This window comes from Hakea prostrata, chromosome 6, assembly GCF_041222555.1.
Source record: "Hakea prostrata isolate BN-2017 chromosome 6, UWA_Hpros_2, whole genome shotgun sequence".
NCBI classification, from domain to species: domain Eukaryota; kingdom Viridiplantae; phylum Streptophyta; class Magnoliopsida; order Proteales; family Proteaceae; genus Hakea; species Hakea prostrata.
The window spans coordinates 28,573,820-28,590,397 of NC_142605.1; the positions used below are offsets into that span (position 1 = coordinate 28,573,820).

A 16,578-nucleotide genomic window follows, 5' to 3' on the forward strand; every position below is an offset into this window, starting at 1 on the left:
ATTCGTGAGATTCGGATGTTGGAAGAGGCATGCCACGCCGAGGGCGTGGTGGCGCAAGTCCGTTCCGTTGTGATATTCCTTGGCATTGTCCGCGCCTAAGAATAAAAGGAGGATAATTTGGGAATTTTGATAATATGATAAATGATGAGTCATCATTTAAACCTATTAATCTAAGTACAAGTACGTTTGATATACAATTTGAAATATATGGTGTGTAAATATAATAGAATAAGTTTATAAGGGTATAAACTAAATAGTTTGATTGAACCAAAAAAAAAACTAAGTAATTTGAAACTCAAGGATATATATATTTCCGTTTTGTGAATCAAGAGTACCTATTATAGTCACTTTCATACATAGTCAAATTTAATCGGTTAGATTGTTTGGGTGATCAAGATTAATAGAAAGCATTTTTTATTTTCATTTGAGGAATTGATAGCTATACATACACAGGTAAGAACATCGGTTAGATGATTTCTAAACTTTCCTAATATTAAAAAAAAAACACTTTATTTTTAATAAACTCCAAAAGTATATTCATTATTTAAAATATTAGAAGAATACATCTCTTTCACACATCGGGTCTGTGGTTGATTTTCTAATTTTTGGAACTAAGCATTGCTATTTTGGTTTATAGGTCATAAATGTAGACACTTGATTTAGGGGTGCTCTGTTATTCATGTAGTATCCATAAAACTTGATTTCCTTTTTTGGGTATCGACCGACTAGAAACAGAATTAATAATTAATTATCAGGTCAATCAATTCTCATTTTCTAATAAAGGTTACCCATTAAAGTGATTATCCAGTATAAGAGAAAGGCAATTAAGCCTTAGTTGGTGATAAGAAGACATGATAACAAAGCCATTAATATTGATAATTAGTTTCGTGATACTTTTCTTTTATTAATAGAGATCAATTAATGTTGTATCTTTCATCATGCAACTAACCTCGATTGAACTTAAGATTAAAAACCATAAATGCCACTTGCCAAACGATATGTAATGTCTGTGTTGCTCTCCATTAAAGTTAGCAAAAAAAACACAATATTACTCTCATTTAACAAAAATATATCAAATACTAAACTTTTTCCCCACTTGCCATTTTGAATTTCAAAGAATCGAATATTGATAAGATAAATAAATCATAACAAGCATCAAGTTTATTTTGAAGTTTTTAAAAGAAAAAATAAATGCAATACCACCAGTAAACTAACGAAATTCACCTGAAAAAAGAAATGCCATATCACCTGTAAACTAACGAAATTCACCTGCAAGAGAAACCAATAATTTCTTAAAGTTGATGGTGCACCCAGATTGACAATTCAGTAAAAACCAGATCAATAAGTTCTAGCATTATTTAGGTTTTAAGATCATTATTCAGAATTAGACAAGGGTTCATCAGTACAAATAATCGAGAGCTGGTGTAAAAAATATAATTGCCATACCAATGCACAAGGTTCCTCCATTTAGCACGCTCTGGGGAAGGTCAAATGTTATGCAGCCTTACCTCTGTTTTCAAATAGGAGAACTCTTGAACATCTACTAGATTTTTTCACCATCAGATGTACATACAAAACTAAGCAAGAGAGGACAACATGAATTTACACAGGCAATGGGTCTGACCATCTTCTCTTCACCTCAGATTTCCACCGGACTTCTTTGAGCATTCCATCCATCCCATAATCCCTCTCCATAATAAGGTTCAGTCCTTCCTCTGAGTACCACCCAACCCCAATGCAGAGAATTCCATCCTTCTTAATGTCAACATAACCAGTAACACCACCTGGTAACCAGAGTACAGTCACGTTCTGCATGTCAACCATCTCTTCCTCCCCAAAGTAGACAGGATTTTCAGGCAGGTTCCTCCTTTTCACTGTCTCTGTGCAGAGATACACGTAAGGGGGACCGTTGCCTTCCTCAATAAGAGGCTCATCCCCAAAGACAGGAGTGGCACTAACTTCAAACACCTTCCAAGGCCCTGTCAAATCTGATGGTTGGGTTCGTTTCCGCTGAGAAAATGGTTTCAGCTCTAACTCCACATCATCACTGATTTTATAACAAAAAAAATAATAGAAGATTTATTTTACCAAGACAAAAATTGTATCTCATTATCATCATGCAGAAAACTTCAATATAGTGACCTGCCACACAAAGGCACAAAAGATTGTGCCTCATGATGTTGTCCTAGTTATAAAGGAACGCAGGGCAGAAGGAAAAAGTTCAGGCAACAAAAAAGTGAAGATGGATTCATTTAGAGTAATGAATTCCCTCACTTCACACTTGCAGTGCAGTTGGTTTTCATACAATATTTTGTATCCCATCATGGAGATATTCCATGCTATGATTTGATCCCCACCCTTCCCCCGTCTTTAAATTAGAAACATGAATAATCTCTTGTTGTCAGGAAAAAAAAATAATATTCTGAAAAAGAAGCTGAGGATCTGCAACCTAGGTAATAGGTAATAAAGGAGAATGTTAGTGAATTGTAGGAGTACCTTAGGTAGTCTAGAGCAGCAGGACCAATCCATTGTTCTTCATAAACAGCGACCCTCAGAATCTGAATATCTGAACCCCCATCACTGAACTCTATGGTATGCACAATACGTAGTCTTTTGTGACAACCTTTAACCAAACACTAGGCCAGAAGGCAAAAAATGAGATGGAGATGCAGATGCAGATGCTAATCCGCATTTCACAGCATTCAAAACATTTAAGTTTACTTCAACATGTAAAGGAAGTCAGCAATACAAAACTGAATACAACTCAGCTAAACTAAGTTATCCCAAATAAATGAGGTCATGCACAAGAAAACTATTCGATTCAACCAAATTAAATTTCCTTGAATCCGGTCCTTTGTTTCTTGACTTTCTTCATTGCAGTTGTGGCTTTGTACTGTGCTTCCAGAAACTCTTCTTACCAGAGGTTTGATATTATTTAGCAATTTATGAGGGATTGATATACCAGAAAATATTTTCTTCCTTCTTCTGATCTACCTTCAACTGGTGTGTTAGTTCATCAGTCTTCTTATCTTCTGATTCTGATAATTTCGTATAATTTTCTCTTTATATCCATTTTGCATCTCATTATTGAACTAATCCCTAGTTAAACACTGCTAAAATTTTCTATCTAATCTGAATCTGATTTCTACCTGGGACTTTCTTATTTCAATCATCTATTTCAACTATTAACTGAATTCAGTTTGGAAATTCTAATAGTCCATTAATCTACAAACTTTGAGTAATCCAGATATATATTAAGCATGAAGAAGAAAACACAGTTCACATGAAGAGGGTCATAAATTGATTTATAAAATGTTTAGGCCCAATATGTATGCATGTGTAGTGGACTAATTAAGGCCCATAACTCCAGACCAGACCTGACCCCAAAAATAGAAGATATTTTATCTGATCTTGGGCTTGGATTATGGGCGGAGAATTTGATGCTTGCACAAAAGACATCAAGAAAATCTGGTGGCCCAGGGAGAGCTGCAGGCAAATAAAAAAGATTTTTGAGGTCTTTAACAGCTAAAAAATGGTTCCAACTTTGACCCCTGACTTAGAAAACTGGTTTGCTCAAATCTTTAGCTTATTTGGTTTCTACTTTCTATTTCCATCTTGGAAACTAGAACTTAGGTAATTTTTAATAGCAGTTGTGAGTTCCTATTCATGTGGTTTCCATCCCTTTAATTTCTATTTTGCAAGAGGAGTGGATCTAAATCATCAACTGTTGCTTTGTCCAGCCTTCCCATGCATGAGGAGTGTTTTGCATTGATTTCTTTATGTCCTCTGTGTTGTGTCAGTTGCCCTGTGAGAACGGTGTGGTGAGAGGCCATTAGTGAAAGATATGGAGAAAGGTCATGCATGAACCTTCTCCTCCTTGCTTTTCTACCCATTTTCCTTCGCTTCTATATTTGTAATCTGTGAAACACCCAACATTTGGGACCATACAGAGCCCTGTTGAGCCAGTGGAATTCATGCTTGAGGTGGAGTCACTAACTCTACTGCTATTCATTGAAGAACTTTCTGATCCTCCTTTAGGTTAAGACATCTTTACACTAATCCTACATTATGTCCTACTCTTGGAAGGTCCATTTCATATCTTTGAATCTAGCCATTAGATTTCCATCTAACTTTACTGGTTATTCCTTGTATGTAGTTGCATTAGAAACCAATCCCATATTGATGCTTATGTGCAGAGGTTAAAGGCCCTAGGAGTATTTGTCAGTCTAATAGTCTGAAACTGACCTTTAGGTAGTAATTATATTCTAGGATGGGTCTTGTATTTATTTTGGGGTTTCATTATAATAGCCTTAATTTAAAATGAAGGGTGTACCCAGTGCACGTGGCTCCCACATTGTGAGATTTGGAGTAGTTTATAATGTATGCAGCCTTACCGCTACATCTGCAGAGAAGCTGTTTCCAGACAAACCTCTGACTGCTTGATCACAATGGAGCAACCCCAGCTGTTGCACTAAGACCAGCCCCTATAAATTAGGCCAATTGAATCTTGCAAATTTACTAAGGCACCATTTCTTTGCTAAAATAAAGTGGGGTGGGAAAATTGAGTGGGAAAAAGTTTGAAAAAGTAAACTTCTCCACGAAATCCCAAAGTATGGCTTCATTCATTGGGTTGGAAAAATTGGCAGATAAGTTTCCTTAAATTAAGGTAGCTTGTCTGCTGATGTGGAATGTTTCTTTCCCCATCCATCCCTTTTCAAAGTCCCACTAACTAAGTAGGACTTTGTGGAAAAGTGTGGGACTCAACAAAAGTGAGACCGCATTTGAAACTTTTCCACAAATTCCTTTCATTTCTTTTCCTTTCCTTTCTTATTTCCTCACCCCAATACATATGGGTCCCAATGTTCTTTTTTCCACCCGTTTTTTCCCACCCCACTTCTTCAAACAAATGGTGCCTAAGGTTTTTCTAACGAACTATAGTAGGCACTTCAGTTATTTCAAACCTGACTATCAGACCAGCATAAAATTTTCTAGATTTGAACAGTGAAAATAAGCCTTCATTCAGGAATGTTTCCCCATTTGATTATTTTTTTGTTTAATAATTGAAAATCTCCACAATCTGGTTGTCCCCAGTCCTTACAAATAATTGAGAATCTCCTGAATCTTGTTGTCATTTATTCAATCTATGGCATTCTTGGTCATTCACATGTCCCTAATCGGCTTACCAAAGGAATTGGTGGAGAAGCAGAAGAATTTGGACATTCACATGACATAGTATTGAAATAATGTCCATGACTAATAAGCAAATAATCCAACAAGAAGTAACAGACAACAGCTACACAAGATAGCATAACAATCATCTGAAAAGAAATCAAGATATGCTATGTTAGATTCTAAATATACAGCAAAGATCCTACCTGTTCAAACTTCAGTGTCGGAGAAACAAAATAGTTGGAATCATCTACTTCTCCAACTGGAACTTGGACTGGGCCTCTAGAATATGAACCATCCTGCAATCGGCAGGACAAATCAACAACCAATGATAATAGGCTATCAACAAAAACATGTATGAATTATGTAACTGTATTTCCTAATTTGCTTTGAATGTTTTTTCACTATCAAAAAAATGGAAAACCAAGTTAATGCAAACGATATTTGAACAAGCACCAACATGCTACACTTACATATATAAACATGCAAATCTCATGTTAACCATTTCATTTTACAGTTCACTTTTGACAAATTGCTGATATATGTCACTGTTAAAAAGTCATTAGATGGTTTCCAACCCCCCAAAGACATTACACAACACATCATGCACATATGAACAAACTGCATACCGTAATCCAAACTCTAAATTAAATTATAAATTATTAACCCAAAAATCAAAATCCCCTGCAGCTAGGAATGAAGGGAAAATGGAACCCGCTGTTCTTTGCTTTGATCAAAGTCAAAATATTGCTTCAGAACAAAGTCAAATGGTTATCATGGTTTCCAATCAGCTCTAGTGTGAGAAACATGGTGCCTCACTACTGGAAATTAATCAAGCCATCACTATAAAAATAAAAATAGAATAAAAATAAAGAATTTATTTATACAAAAATAATAAAAAAACTTGATGGCTATTGTAGATGTTTGCACAATTATTTAATCCAATCCAAATGACATCCCCTTGGGATGATTAGTTACTCTTCCAAAATATTCTAGGAAATTCTCTCAAAGAATGAAGAAAATCAAAGCAAAGCTGGGAATTGCCCCTGCTCCTGATAAGTTTTAGGAAGCTCGTCTTAAGCGACATTAACATGTTCAGCAGAGTACCTTGAATGATCCAGTACGGCAAAGTAATCTACCTCAAATTGAAGGTGCTAAAAGGAGGAAAGGCATGCATAAAATAACCATAAGAGAAGTGCTGAGGGATGACATGCGTAGCTCATGAGTAGAATGTTGTAAGACATTGAACAGAACAGAGCTGATTAGAGAAAGAGAGTCTATGTTGCTGAATCCATTTTGGTAAAAAAAGAATGAGTCAGCTTGTACTGTATTCTTAAAAATGAACCACCTAAAATTATTAAATTATTGACTTGTTAATCACACACACAAAAAGACCAAAGTAGCCACCATACCAAACATGCTCTTTGTTAAGAAGAAGAAGATGAAGAAGACCAAAGTAGCCACCATACCAAACATGCTCTTTGTTTTACTTAATTTTTTTTTGGTGGAAAGCTACCCAGACATGTTCAATTGAATGCTAATGTTTATGAATCATACTTTATATTTTTAAAACATAAAATTGTTAAGAGTTTAAGAGTTAAAAGAAAGGGTATTCTCTCAAGCTCGAGGCTTTTGAGATTGATGCATCCGAGTTTGCCAGGAAATTTAGGAGCATTTGATCTGAGGGAAAAATTATGGAATATCCTACCTCAAAGAAAACAAGGCCAGGCTCCACAACCATGAAATCTTCTTCGAACAGATCACTTGTCCCAAAGTCGAAGGATTCAAATGCAGGCAAATCATGATCAAACCCACTCATATCCACAGATTTCTTTGTTGAAGAAGGCGCATCTGTATCTCTATCTCTATCTCTATCTCTATCTCTACCTGCTTCAGTCCTGCTGCTGCCTCCAGTCTTTTGCTGTATTTCACCATGAGGATTGAAAGTCACCCAATTTATTTTTCTTTTAATTTGAGAATGATGTCCACCTGAAGAGGGGGGCACTGATTCTATATGGGAAAGAGTATAGCAGTCATAGAGGTATTCATTCCGGGTTCCAACTTCAACTGGCTCCATCTCAGCAGTAATGGGCGAGAATACTGCTCCAACTCCCTTCCATATCCCACTGACGCTACTTGCGAAAGTATTCCATGCTGGTTTTATAACAGGTTCCTAGTGGATGGAAGAAAACCTCATCAGATAGATATTACCTAAATAGCAACCCTTTCTTCTCCACGGGGTTAAACCATAAGAACTCAATATAATAATCAAGAGCACATTCTTCTAAGAGCCATTCATCAGTAACAGGAAGAAAACAGTCAATATTTCATCATAGCTTTAATCCATCATACAGCACACATCTCAAATTGCATGAAGAGAAAATTTTGGCGATGAATTTAATGTATCTCCTCTCGAAAGCCACACTCGATAGTGGTAAAAAGGTGAAAATACCTGTGTCTGCAAAACGGTTTCGACCTCCATTAACATAGCATCAGAAACCATAACCCTAGAACTCGTATTCCTCTTCCCAAAATTCTTAAACCTCCTCCCTTTCCCCCTCCTCCGACTCAATTTTTCCTTCTCTGCCATTTCTGCCTCCTTGGCAAGCTTGTTGTCGATACTCCATACATTATCTTTCTCTTTAACCTTCATTCTCGCGTCACCACCTTTCTTCCTCGGCTTCTCACCTCCTCCTGGCTTTCCTTTTTCTCCATTAAAGCTGCAGTAGAAGCCACGAGAAGGCTTTCGATCGGAAAAGGATGAAAAGTCGCGATTGCAAAACCCTAGAAATGATTGAGAGCTCGATAAGTTCTTGCACGCATCAAGACATGGAAACTGCATTTCGATTGATGAGACAGAAGCGTGTGGAATTTAATTACACTGAGTAAGAACTGAAGCTTTTGCAGAGGACGATAAGGAAGATAATGATCCTCAGTGAAGCGAAGATGCGCGGGAATTTCGGTGACGGTTAACATTCTCCCAGCTCGCTGCTTATGTTAAACTAGAGCACAAGATATCCACTGCTACGGCAGGGTAGGGTTTTCTCCTCAAAACAATGCATGAACCTATATTTTGAGGCTTCCAATTAGGATATTTAATCTTCAGCATCCAACTGTTCTTGCGTCCAGTCCGTCCAGCCGTTGGATGGATGATATCTGGGCGCACAAAGAGCTGAACCATTGGATCCATAATATATGATTTTATGGTGGATTTTGAACTGACGGTCCACCTCTTTATGCGTCTAAATGTCTTCCGTCTAATGGTTGGATGACGCACAACGAGCTCAACGTGAAGGATCGGAACCCCGAGGGGTGGCTCAGTTGGCAAAACCCAACACTTCCACGTAGGAGGTCAGCGTTCGAATTCCCTCGAGGCCGGGGCGAAGCCCCGCCTGTATTAAGTTTATAAAAAGCACCTTGAGGATGTAGACGTGGTGTGCGCAAGTTGACACGGATGAACCTCATTTCAAAAAAAAAAAAAAAGAACGTGGAGGTTGGAGTATTTATATTCAAAAGTCTAGTCTTACCTTTAGCCCTAATAATCATGTGAAGTATAATTTTCATGAAGAAAAATCAAGTGAGGTTTAAAAACTGATTCTCAAGAGTGCTGCTTAAAGTTAAGCATGGAGATGATCCATCCCAAGTGTTTGGAGTTACTCATAGAATTTGGCATATCCAAGAAGAACTTTTTCATGACATTTGTGAGAACACTACCAAGAAACTACAGGGGTGGTCTCCCAAACAAGGAAAAGTTCTCTTAAAAGCAAGAATTGCACCTATGTCGAATTTTGCAGCCTCATGCTTTAAATTACCAACATCTCACCATGACTTACTTAAGAAATTTGCGAAGAAAGAGAGAAAGATCCACTGGATTTCTTAATCTAGATTGCATAAACCAACATTTAGAGGTGTAGTTGGTGTCAATGAAAAAAAATTTAAATTCATGCCTCATTAGCAAGAGCAGCTTGAGTATTGTTGTTGAAGTTGGCTTATTATACCACTTATCTCTCGCTGAAGTAAAAATTGTAAACAAACCATCTTATGGCTGGAAGAGCATCTTGAAGGGAGGAATAACTTGTTGAAAGGCCTTACTTGGAGCATAAGTGACTATGCAAAAGTTAAGATTTGGGAGGACAAATGGGTTCCGTTATTGGTTGACTACAAAATCCCATGCCTATGTCCTCGAGGCTATTGACTTACTTATTCGTCAGAGGTTGTGAGTTTGCAGAGATAGTCTAGTTTGGCTTTAAGGTCAGTGGCGGACCTATGAAGGGGCCGAGGGGGCCATGGCCCTCCGGATTTTTATAAAATTTATGTATATTCATTTAATTTCATTAATTTTTTCAGTTTGTTTTTTTCTTTCCACATGTAAAATGTCACTATTTGGCCCCCCAATATTGAGAACAATTTTTTAAGGTAAAATGATGGGTATAAATGTCATTCCTAATAAAAAAAACTAATTCATCAATCCCTATTTATTCTACCCTCTCTTCTCTCTCATCTATTCTTCCGATTTATTATCTTCTGTTCCTAACGTGGGTTAAAGGAATTTGTTTTAAAAAAAATCTTATTAGGTATTCAAAAGTTAAAATGATAACTATAAATCGTCATTCCCTATTTATCCCCCCCCCCCCCCCCCCCCTCCCCTCTTTTTTCCCCCCTTTTTTTCTTCCCCTTTTTTTGTGGGGGTAAGAAAATTTGAAAAAAAAACCCCCGGACAAATTCTTCAATCAACCAGTGATTGCAATATTCTGCAATCCGGGCTTGAGTTGCTCTTCTCTCTCATCTTTTCTTCCGAGTTTACCCCTTCATCTAGAGATGAGGGTTCTTCTGTCCCTTCGGGTCAAAAGCTATAGCACAACACTTGGCAAGTCAGAAAGAAGAACTTTGTTTTACAAAAAAGAATTTATTAGGCTATTCACAAAATCAAGAATGGTTATTTCCCCCCCCCCCCCCCCCCCTAATGTTAATAAACCCCCTTAACCTAACATCTTCACTACTTGGGGAAACTCTCATATTCACTTATTTGGACCATTCTCCTATCCTCCCCACTCTGGATGGCCTGAGGCGGAAGAAAAAGAAACCCCCCCCCCCCCCCCCCCCTCCTCTAATCATCTTTTTCTTCCAATTTATTCTCCTCTTTCTATAAGCATGGGTTAAGAAAATTTGAAAAAAAAAAAATCTAATCACAATATAGTATGATTTTATAAAACCTACTTTCTCTCTCAATTTATTTATCATTTTTTTTCTTTTTCTTTTTTTGTTACTCTTTTTATTTGATTTTATATTCTATGTATTGTTATTTGATTTTGTAATGTGAATAAAATTTCTATAGTTAGTAGATAACTAACTACTATTGATTTGCATCTCTTACCTAAAATAAAATTTGGTTTAAATTTCCTACCAAATAAAATTTTTGTTTGCATCTAACTTTTTAGGGTTGAAGTCATGTGTATATTTTTCTTTATATTGTTGCTTTAATTTTACTTATATTTTGTTGAAAAAAATATATATCATTATCAATAATTTTATCTTTTTGTTTAAATATGTGTGGGCCCCACAAAATATATGTGGGTCTATTTTTTAATTTAATAAAATAGTTTAGAGGTGGGCCCCCAAATGGATCTTCTAAGGACCCACACAATATGTATGACAAAAAAACATTAGCCTTTTGACTTTCATTCTTCGCCCCCCTACTATTGCATCCTGGGTCCGCCCCTGGCTAAGGTCCAAGAGTTGGCTCGATAGTCTGGGCAATCTTATTCAAATATGATGAAAGACTTGATAGGAAAGCTCGGTCAAAGGCCTCATTCCTTCGTCAGTATTTGTGAAAGGCAAAGAATGGCTATGCATTTAGTGCAGTAGATTAATTGAAATAGCAACTCAAACCCATAGTGAGTTCATCTCAAACACAAAGAACCATCGAACCAGAGTAGCAGCAGAGAACCACCGCAGCCCAAAAAATGAATGAGAACAAATGCAAGATGGAGCAGATTTATAAATTAAATGCTTTCTTGCTTAATCCATATTGATCAAACTATTTACAAGTTCTAGACTTCATAATTCTGTTTCCCTTAGAAATTTATATTCGTTTTTATCTGCACTGGCATTATAATTATTCGAATTTGATAAAGTTTTCTCAGAAGATTTGTTTATTGGTATTCTTTAAGGATATCAATCAGTATGGTTTCCGTAATTTGGTATAGTTTTGGTACGGTACCAACTTTGAATACTGAAAACCATAATTGTACCTTATAAAATTTACATTGTACAGTTTTGATATTTGCAAAAATGGTTCAGTACTATTTCAATATTAAACCAGTGCGGAAAATCGGTTTAAACTCAGTAATCTAGTACAGTACAATTTTGGTACAAATGAACCCATGCCACTTTTGTTATTAGTTCATTAAGATCCTAATGAAATTATGATCAAACACTCGATAGACTCTGATATTAACAGAGACAAAACAAGTAAATCTAATTAATAAAAACAAAGCAAGTAAATCTAAGAAAAAGAGTGAAGGACGAAACGAAAAACTGAAATAGGGAATTTGGGATATAGTAAAGGTAAAGTATTTTATCTGTAATCTTTAATTTGGTATGGTACCAATTCAGTACGGTTTCAGTACATACCGACGGTATGAGTACCTGAAACCAGAACTATAGAAGAAATTTGGTTTCTATACATATCGTAGAGAATGTTGAACTATGCAGTTTTAGACGACATGGTTCAGTATGATTAAACAATTTCGATACTTAATTAACACCCTTAGCTCTTTTATGCTTTTAACCACATATAACATGGGACCCAATTAAATATTTGAAAAAAAGTCAAGATGTAGAAAACAAATCTTAGTCGACCCGTGTAAGTCCCCACTTATTTTGTGATTAAAAGGGGTCAAAGTCTCCTCAAATGGAAACCGATCCAAACTCGGCTAACAAGGCTTAAGGGGACACAATTCGAGTTTAACTTTAATGATGTACATTAAACTGTAACGGTCAAGATGATTTTAATCCCAACTGTTGACCGCAATGTGCGCATTTAAGTGTGCCTCCACACTATTCCAAATTTCCAACGAACTCTATTACGGTCCACGTCAGCATGAAATTATTTTCCCCTTCCACATGTAACTCTCTGAGTGGTCATGCGTCGTCACAATTCGAGAATGTTCGCAGCTTCTCGCGCCGCGACTTTTCCTGAGTATACTTTATCTTTTTCTCAAACTACCCCATCAATTTTTTCAATTCCTTCCAATCACACTACTATCCCGAGAAATCATAATATAAAACACGGGCAATATAGTAAAAGAACAAACGAAAGGTAGAGAAAGTTTCGAGTTCTGAAATCCAGAAGTTTCACGGGTCTACTTTCCGTATCAATCAGAAACCACCAGGAAACGAAGGAAAACCTCCCAAAGGTTAAAAGAATCCTATATATAGTTCGTTCCTCTTCTCTCTCTCTTCGTCGTCGTTTAATCTAAGTATCTCTTTCACGGTTTTCTTCTTGTTCTTGTCAATTTGCTTTCGATCTTCCAAGAATGGAAACGTTCTCATCGTTTTTCCAATCTCAATCCACCGCTCGAAGTGGCTGGAGCTATGAATCTTTGAAGAATTTCAGGCAGATCTCTCCTGTTGTTCAGAATCATCTCAAACAGGTAATTGTCCAGGAATTTACGGAGTCTTTTTCGGTTTCGTTTAGATGATTGTGATTCGTATGAATCTTGGGATAATCTGATATTTGAGGGTGGGCAGGAAGAGGTTTTGATGTCTAGGGTTTGTCTTGGATACTAAATTCCCTTTATTACATCTGCAGGTTTATCTCGCACTTGGGTGCGCTCTTGTAGCTTCGGCTGTAGGAGTTTATCTTCATCTTCTGTGGAACATCGGTGGCTTGCTTACTACCTTTGCTTGCTTGGGAAGTATTTTATGGCTGCTGTCTTCACCTACATATGAAGAGGTAATTCAATTCAATTCAATTACCGATCCGGAGTAGGGCTTTCTTCTGGGTTTCATTCTATTTATCTATGAGTTTTTCGTTTTGCCTAGTTTTATTTTGATCTGTTATCCTTCTTGATCTGCAGAGGAAGAGAGTAACTCTCTTAATGGCGGCGGCTCTTTTCGAAGGAGCTTCTGTGGGTCCTCTGATCGACTTGGTAATACAAATTGATCCAAGGTATGTTTCTTGTCTATTAACTATAGTCAAATGTTTTTGTTCGTTTTAGTCATCGGCTGAGATACTTCTCCTGGTGGATCTTAATATTTTCATCTCATCAGTTATGTATTAAATTGTACGGTTAGGTCTAGAATACCATGTTTGGAGGGAACGAGAACATGAATATTGCTTTCAAAGGTAGCTGCTGCTGACCTTGATGATCCCATGGTTCTAATATCGATTTTTTGAGACAAAACTGGGCGTTTTTTTTTTCTGGCGAAAACTCAAAGTCATTCGCTGAGCTCATATTTTTCGATGGAATTGGCTGGAATTGGGATGGGTAAATTTTGAAACCATCAAAAAGATATCCACATAGGAATGAATTCTCTCCTGGGGAGTCCAATAAATCTGAAACTACCATTATCTTAAATTTTAATCGTGTTGTGATCTCATGAATAACTAATGTTGGTGTGGTTGCAGCATCCTGATTAGCGGTTTTGTGGGGACTGCAATTGCCTTTGGGTGTTTCTCTGCTGCAGCAATGTTGGCAAAGCGTAGAGAGTACCTCTACTTGGGAGGCCTATTGTCCTCTGGACTCTCAATCCTCTTCTGGTTGCACTTTGCATCATCTATCTTTGGAGGCTCCACAGCTATCTTTCAGTTTGAGGTAAAGTCACATTCTAAGTAGAGAGTAGTTCCTTTTGTTCTGATTGTTGGGGGTGAGGTATGCTAACAACTCTGTTTTGCTACTGTTGAAATCTTTTGCAGTTGTACTTCGGGTTATTGCTCTTTGTTGGATACATTGTGGTGGACACCCAAGAGATCATTGAGAGGGCACATCTTGGGGAGCTTGACTATGTCAAGCACTCCTTGACGCTTTTCACTGATTTTGCCGCAGTCTTTGTCCGAATTCTCATTATCATGGTGAGTGTAACCTCTGATACGAGCTAGGCAAAGAGTCAGAGTTAATTAGCAATGCTTGTTTCCGATTTTACCTCATTGAAAGGAATGAGTGAATGACATATATTAATGTTGGCTTTCTGTGATGCAGTTGAAGAATGCATCTGAGAAGGAGGAGAAGAAGAGGAAGCGAAGAAGTTGAAAACCGCCGAAGTTCAGCTGGCAGGGAGACACTTAGAAGGGTCTGCGTGCATGCTTATATGTTAAATCATGTAGAATTGTTCAAAAATGATCCTTCTACAAGTTAACTGCAATTTTCTCTTGAAGTTCTAGTACATAGATATCTCTTAATTGTTAAGGTGCTTTGAGACACTTGGTCAACAGTTGTTTAAATCAAAAATTACTTCGTTCTTTCCTGTATGTTATGATTTTCAATATTCATAACAGGGATCTTCATGTGTCTCTTTTTTGATGTGGCACACTTATCAGTAGCTCATGTAGGACAATATGAAGTGGATGTTAGTTTTGTTTTCAGTTTTTGCTGGCTTGTTTTACCCAAAAAAATAAATAAAGTTGTTGCTGGCAAGTTTTGATGCTCACTTGTGGGATAGAAGGTAGGGGTTACAATTGGCGCCTCAAAGGTTTTAACTTTTGAGAGGGCAAGCCAGCCACTTCTAAGGACTGTTCAAGCAATTGAGGTAAAATCTTCTGGGCTTTTTAAAGACTTGATAATTGCGTGAGGGGCGATGCTGGTCTCTATTGAAAAACTGAAGGGTGGGGATTGAATGAGGCCACGGTATTCTGTCTTCATCATTTTAATACTTGTCCTTCTCCATTACTAGTTTACTATTCCCCTAATGTAGAAAATGAAGTCAATCGTAACACTTGACAACAGTCAATTGCTTCCTTTTTTGGTCAACAGTCAAATGCTTCACCAGCTTTGTTTTTAGAGACGAGACAGATCTAGCTAATGTTTTAAGGGGCCACAGAATTTAAGGAAAAAAAAATGACGATTTTGTTTGTATAGAGAATTGAGCGTCTCTCGTTTACATGTAATTTTTTCTCTGGCGATTTTCAGAGATGATCTTTTCTATAGTAAATGGAAGACACGGAATATATACACACAAAAACCGAATGATAAGCTGGTCTCACTTATAAAGATGGACTAGTGCTGGTAACCACCAATAATGGTGCTGACCGTACGTTTGAATTCAAGTATCGAAGTCACAGGTAACAACAATAAATCACACCAGATATCTTATTGTTTCACCAAGGAACAGCCTGTGGAGAAGATTTGCAATGAAACCAAGATTAATGCGACGGGTAACTCACAGCCTAATCAAAGGGATATAAATAGGATTCAGTGTTTCCTGGAATAAAGCATCCATTTCTTTCTATTAACAACTGGCTACTTTTTTTTTTTTTTTTTTTTTCCGAAAGCTGAAAATTTAAATGTATTAAAGAGTCAAAGCCAGGAGACTTGGACAAGATATATCAATCATAAACAATGGTGGAACATGCTTCATTTGCAAGAAAATCTGCAAAATCATTGGAAGACCTAGAGAGACGATTAAAAAACACTTAACGAAAACCAACGATATCCTCAAAATATCTGAAACTAAACTAAGACAAATCCAGTCCAAAAATGAAGGAAGACCTTGCATGGAGAGAATCGCGGGCATACAATAAGAATTGACTTAGATCATCTCCACCCCCAATGACCTTCCTAAAAGCAATAGGCAACCCTTCTTTATAGTGAAAATCACTCACCTGTGGATGTAAGTTGTGTTTGAGAAATTGAACCACTTAAAATGGTTTTTCTTATTCTGGTTTTTCTTCTTTATTATTATTATTATTATTATTTTTCATCATCTCTCTCACTCCTATGCTTTATAATGGCATCAGGGCGCCAAGCAGTTCCTAATCCCTTTTTTTTCCTAGTGCTATTGGTGGCAACAATCTTCTCTCTCTTAATAATTTCCTCTTATAAATCTCTAAGGTTAAAACACCTGGAATGTGGGTTCTCATTACCTGTAGCCCCAATTATAGCAGTTTCATTTTACACCCGATAACATTCTGACACTGATAATCTTTTGGTACAGTTTATTGTAGTTAATCTCTAAGAAAAACAAAAGAGATGCAAACTATAATTGCTGTTTTGGCCACTAAAATGAGTGAGCCCCAATAACAACCTAGTAATCTAGCAATTGTATTGGCACATAAACTGAATAAGGAAATCCATGGCATTGTAGAAATCCAGACAGCCCTTCCCCATGGGGCCATTGAGAAAAGAGGGGAAACAACAGATATTAGTGAGCCTCGCAAATGAATTCAATATAAGAAACTATCGATAACTG

At 36.9% G+C, this 16,578-nt stretch overlaps 2 protein-coding genes across 2 annotated transcripts; one reads left to right on the plus strand and one right to left on the minus strand.

Annotated features, from left to right (window-relative positions):
- Positions 1-1,069: 1,069 nt before the first annotated feature.
- On the minus strand, positions 1,070-8,126 carry LOC149013095 (dihydroorotate dehydrogenase (DUF3598)). Its single transcript, XM_089159528.1, has 5 exons — positions 7,622-8,126; positions 6,878-7,342; positions 5,376-5,468; positions 2,497-2,636; positions 1,070-2,047 (listed from the first exon to the last, which is right to left on the minus strand). The coding sequence occupies exons 1-5, from the start codon at positions 8,009-8,011 to the stop codon at positions 1,603-1,605; spliced, it is 1,533 nt and encodes a 510-aa protein (XP_089015654.1). The 5' UTR covers positions 8,012-8,126; the 3' UTR covers positions 1,070-1,602.
- A 4,398-nt stretch (positions 8,127-12,524) lies between these two features.
- LOC149013096 (bax inhibitor 1-like) lies at positions 12,525-14,634 on the plus strand. Its single transcript, XM_089158413.1, has 6 exons — positions 12,525-12,824; positions 12,983-13,126; positions 13,251-13,342; positions 13,802-13,988; positions 14,090-14,245; positions 14,373-14,634. Exons 1-6 carry the CDS (start codon positions 12,708-12,710, stop codon positions 14,421-14,423), a joined length of 747 nt encoding a protein of 248 aa, XP_089014539.1. The 5' UTR covers positions 12,525-12,707; the 3' UTR covers positions 14,424-14,634.
- Positions 14,635-16,578: the final 1,944 nt, after the last annotated feature.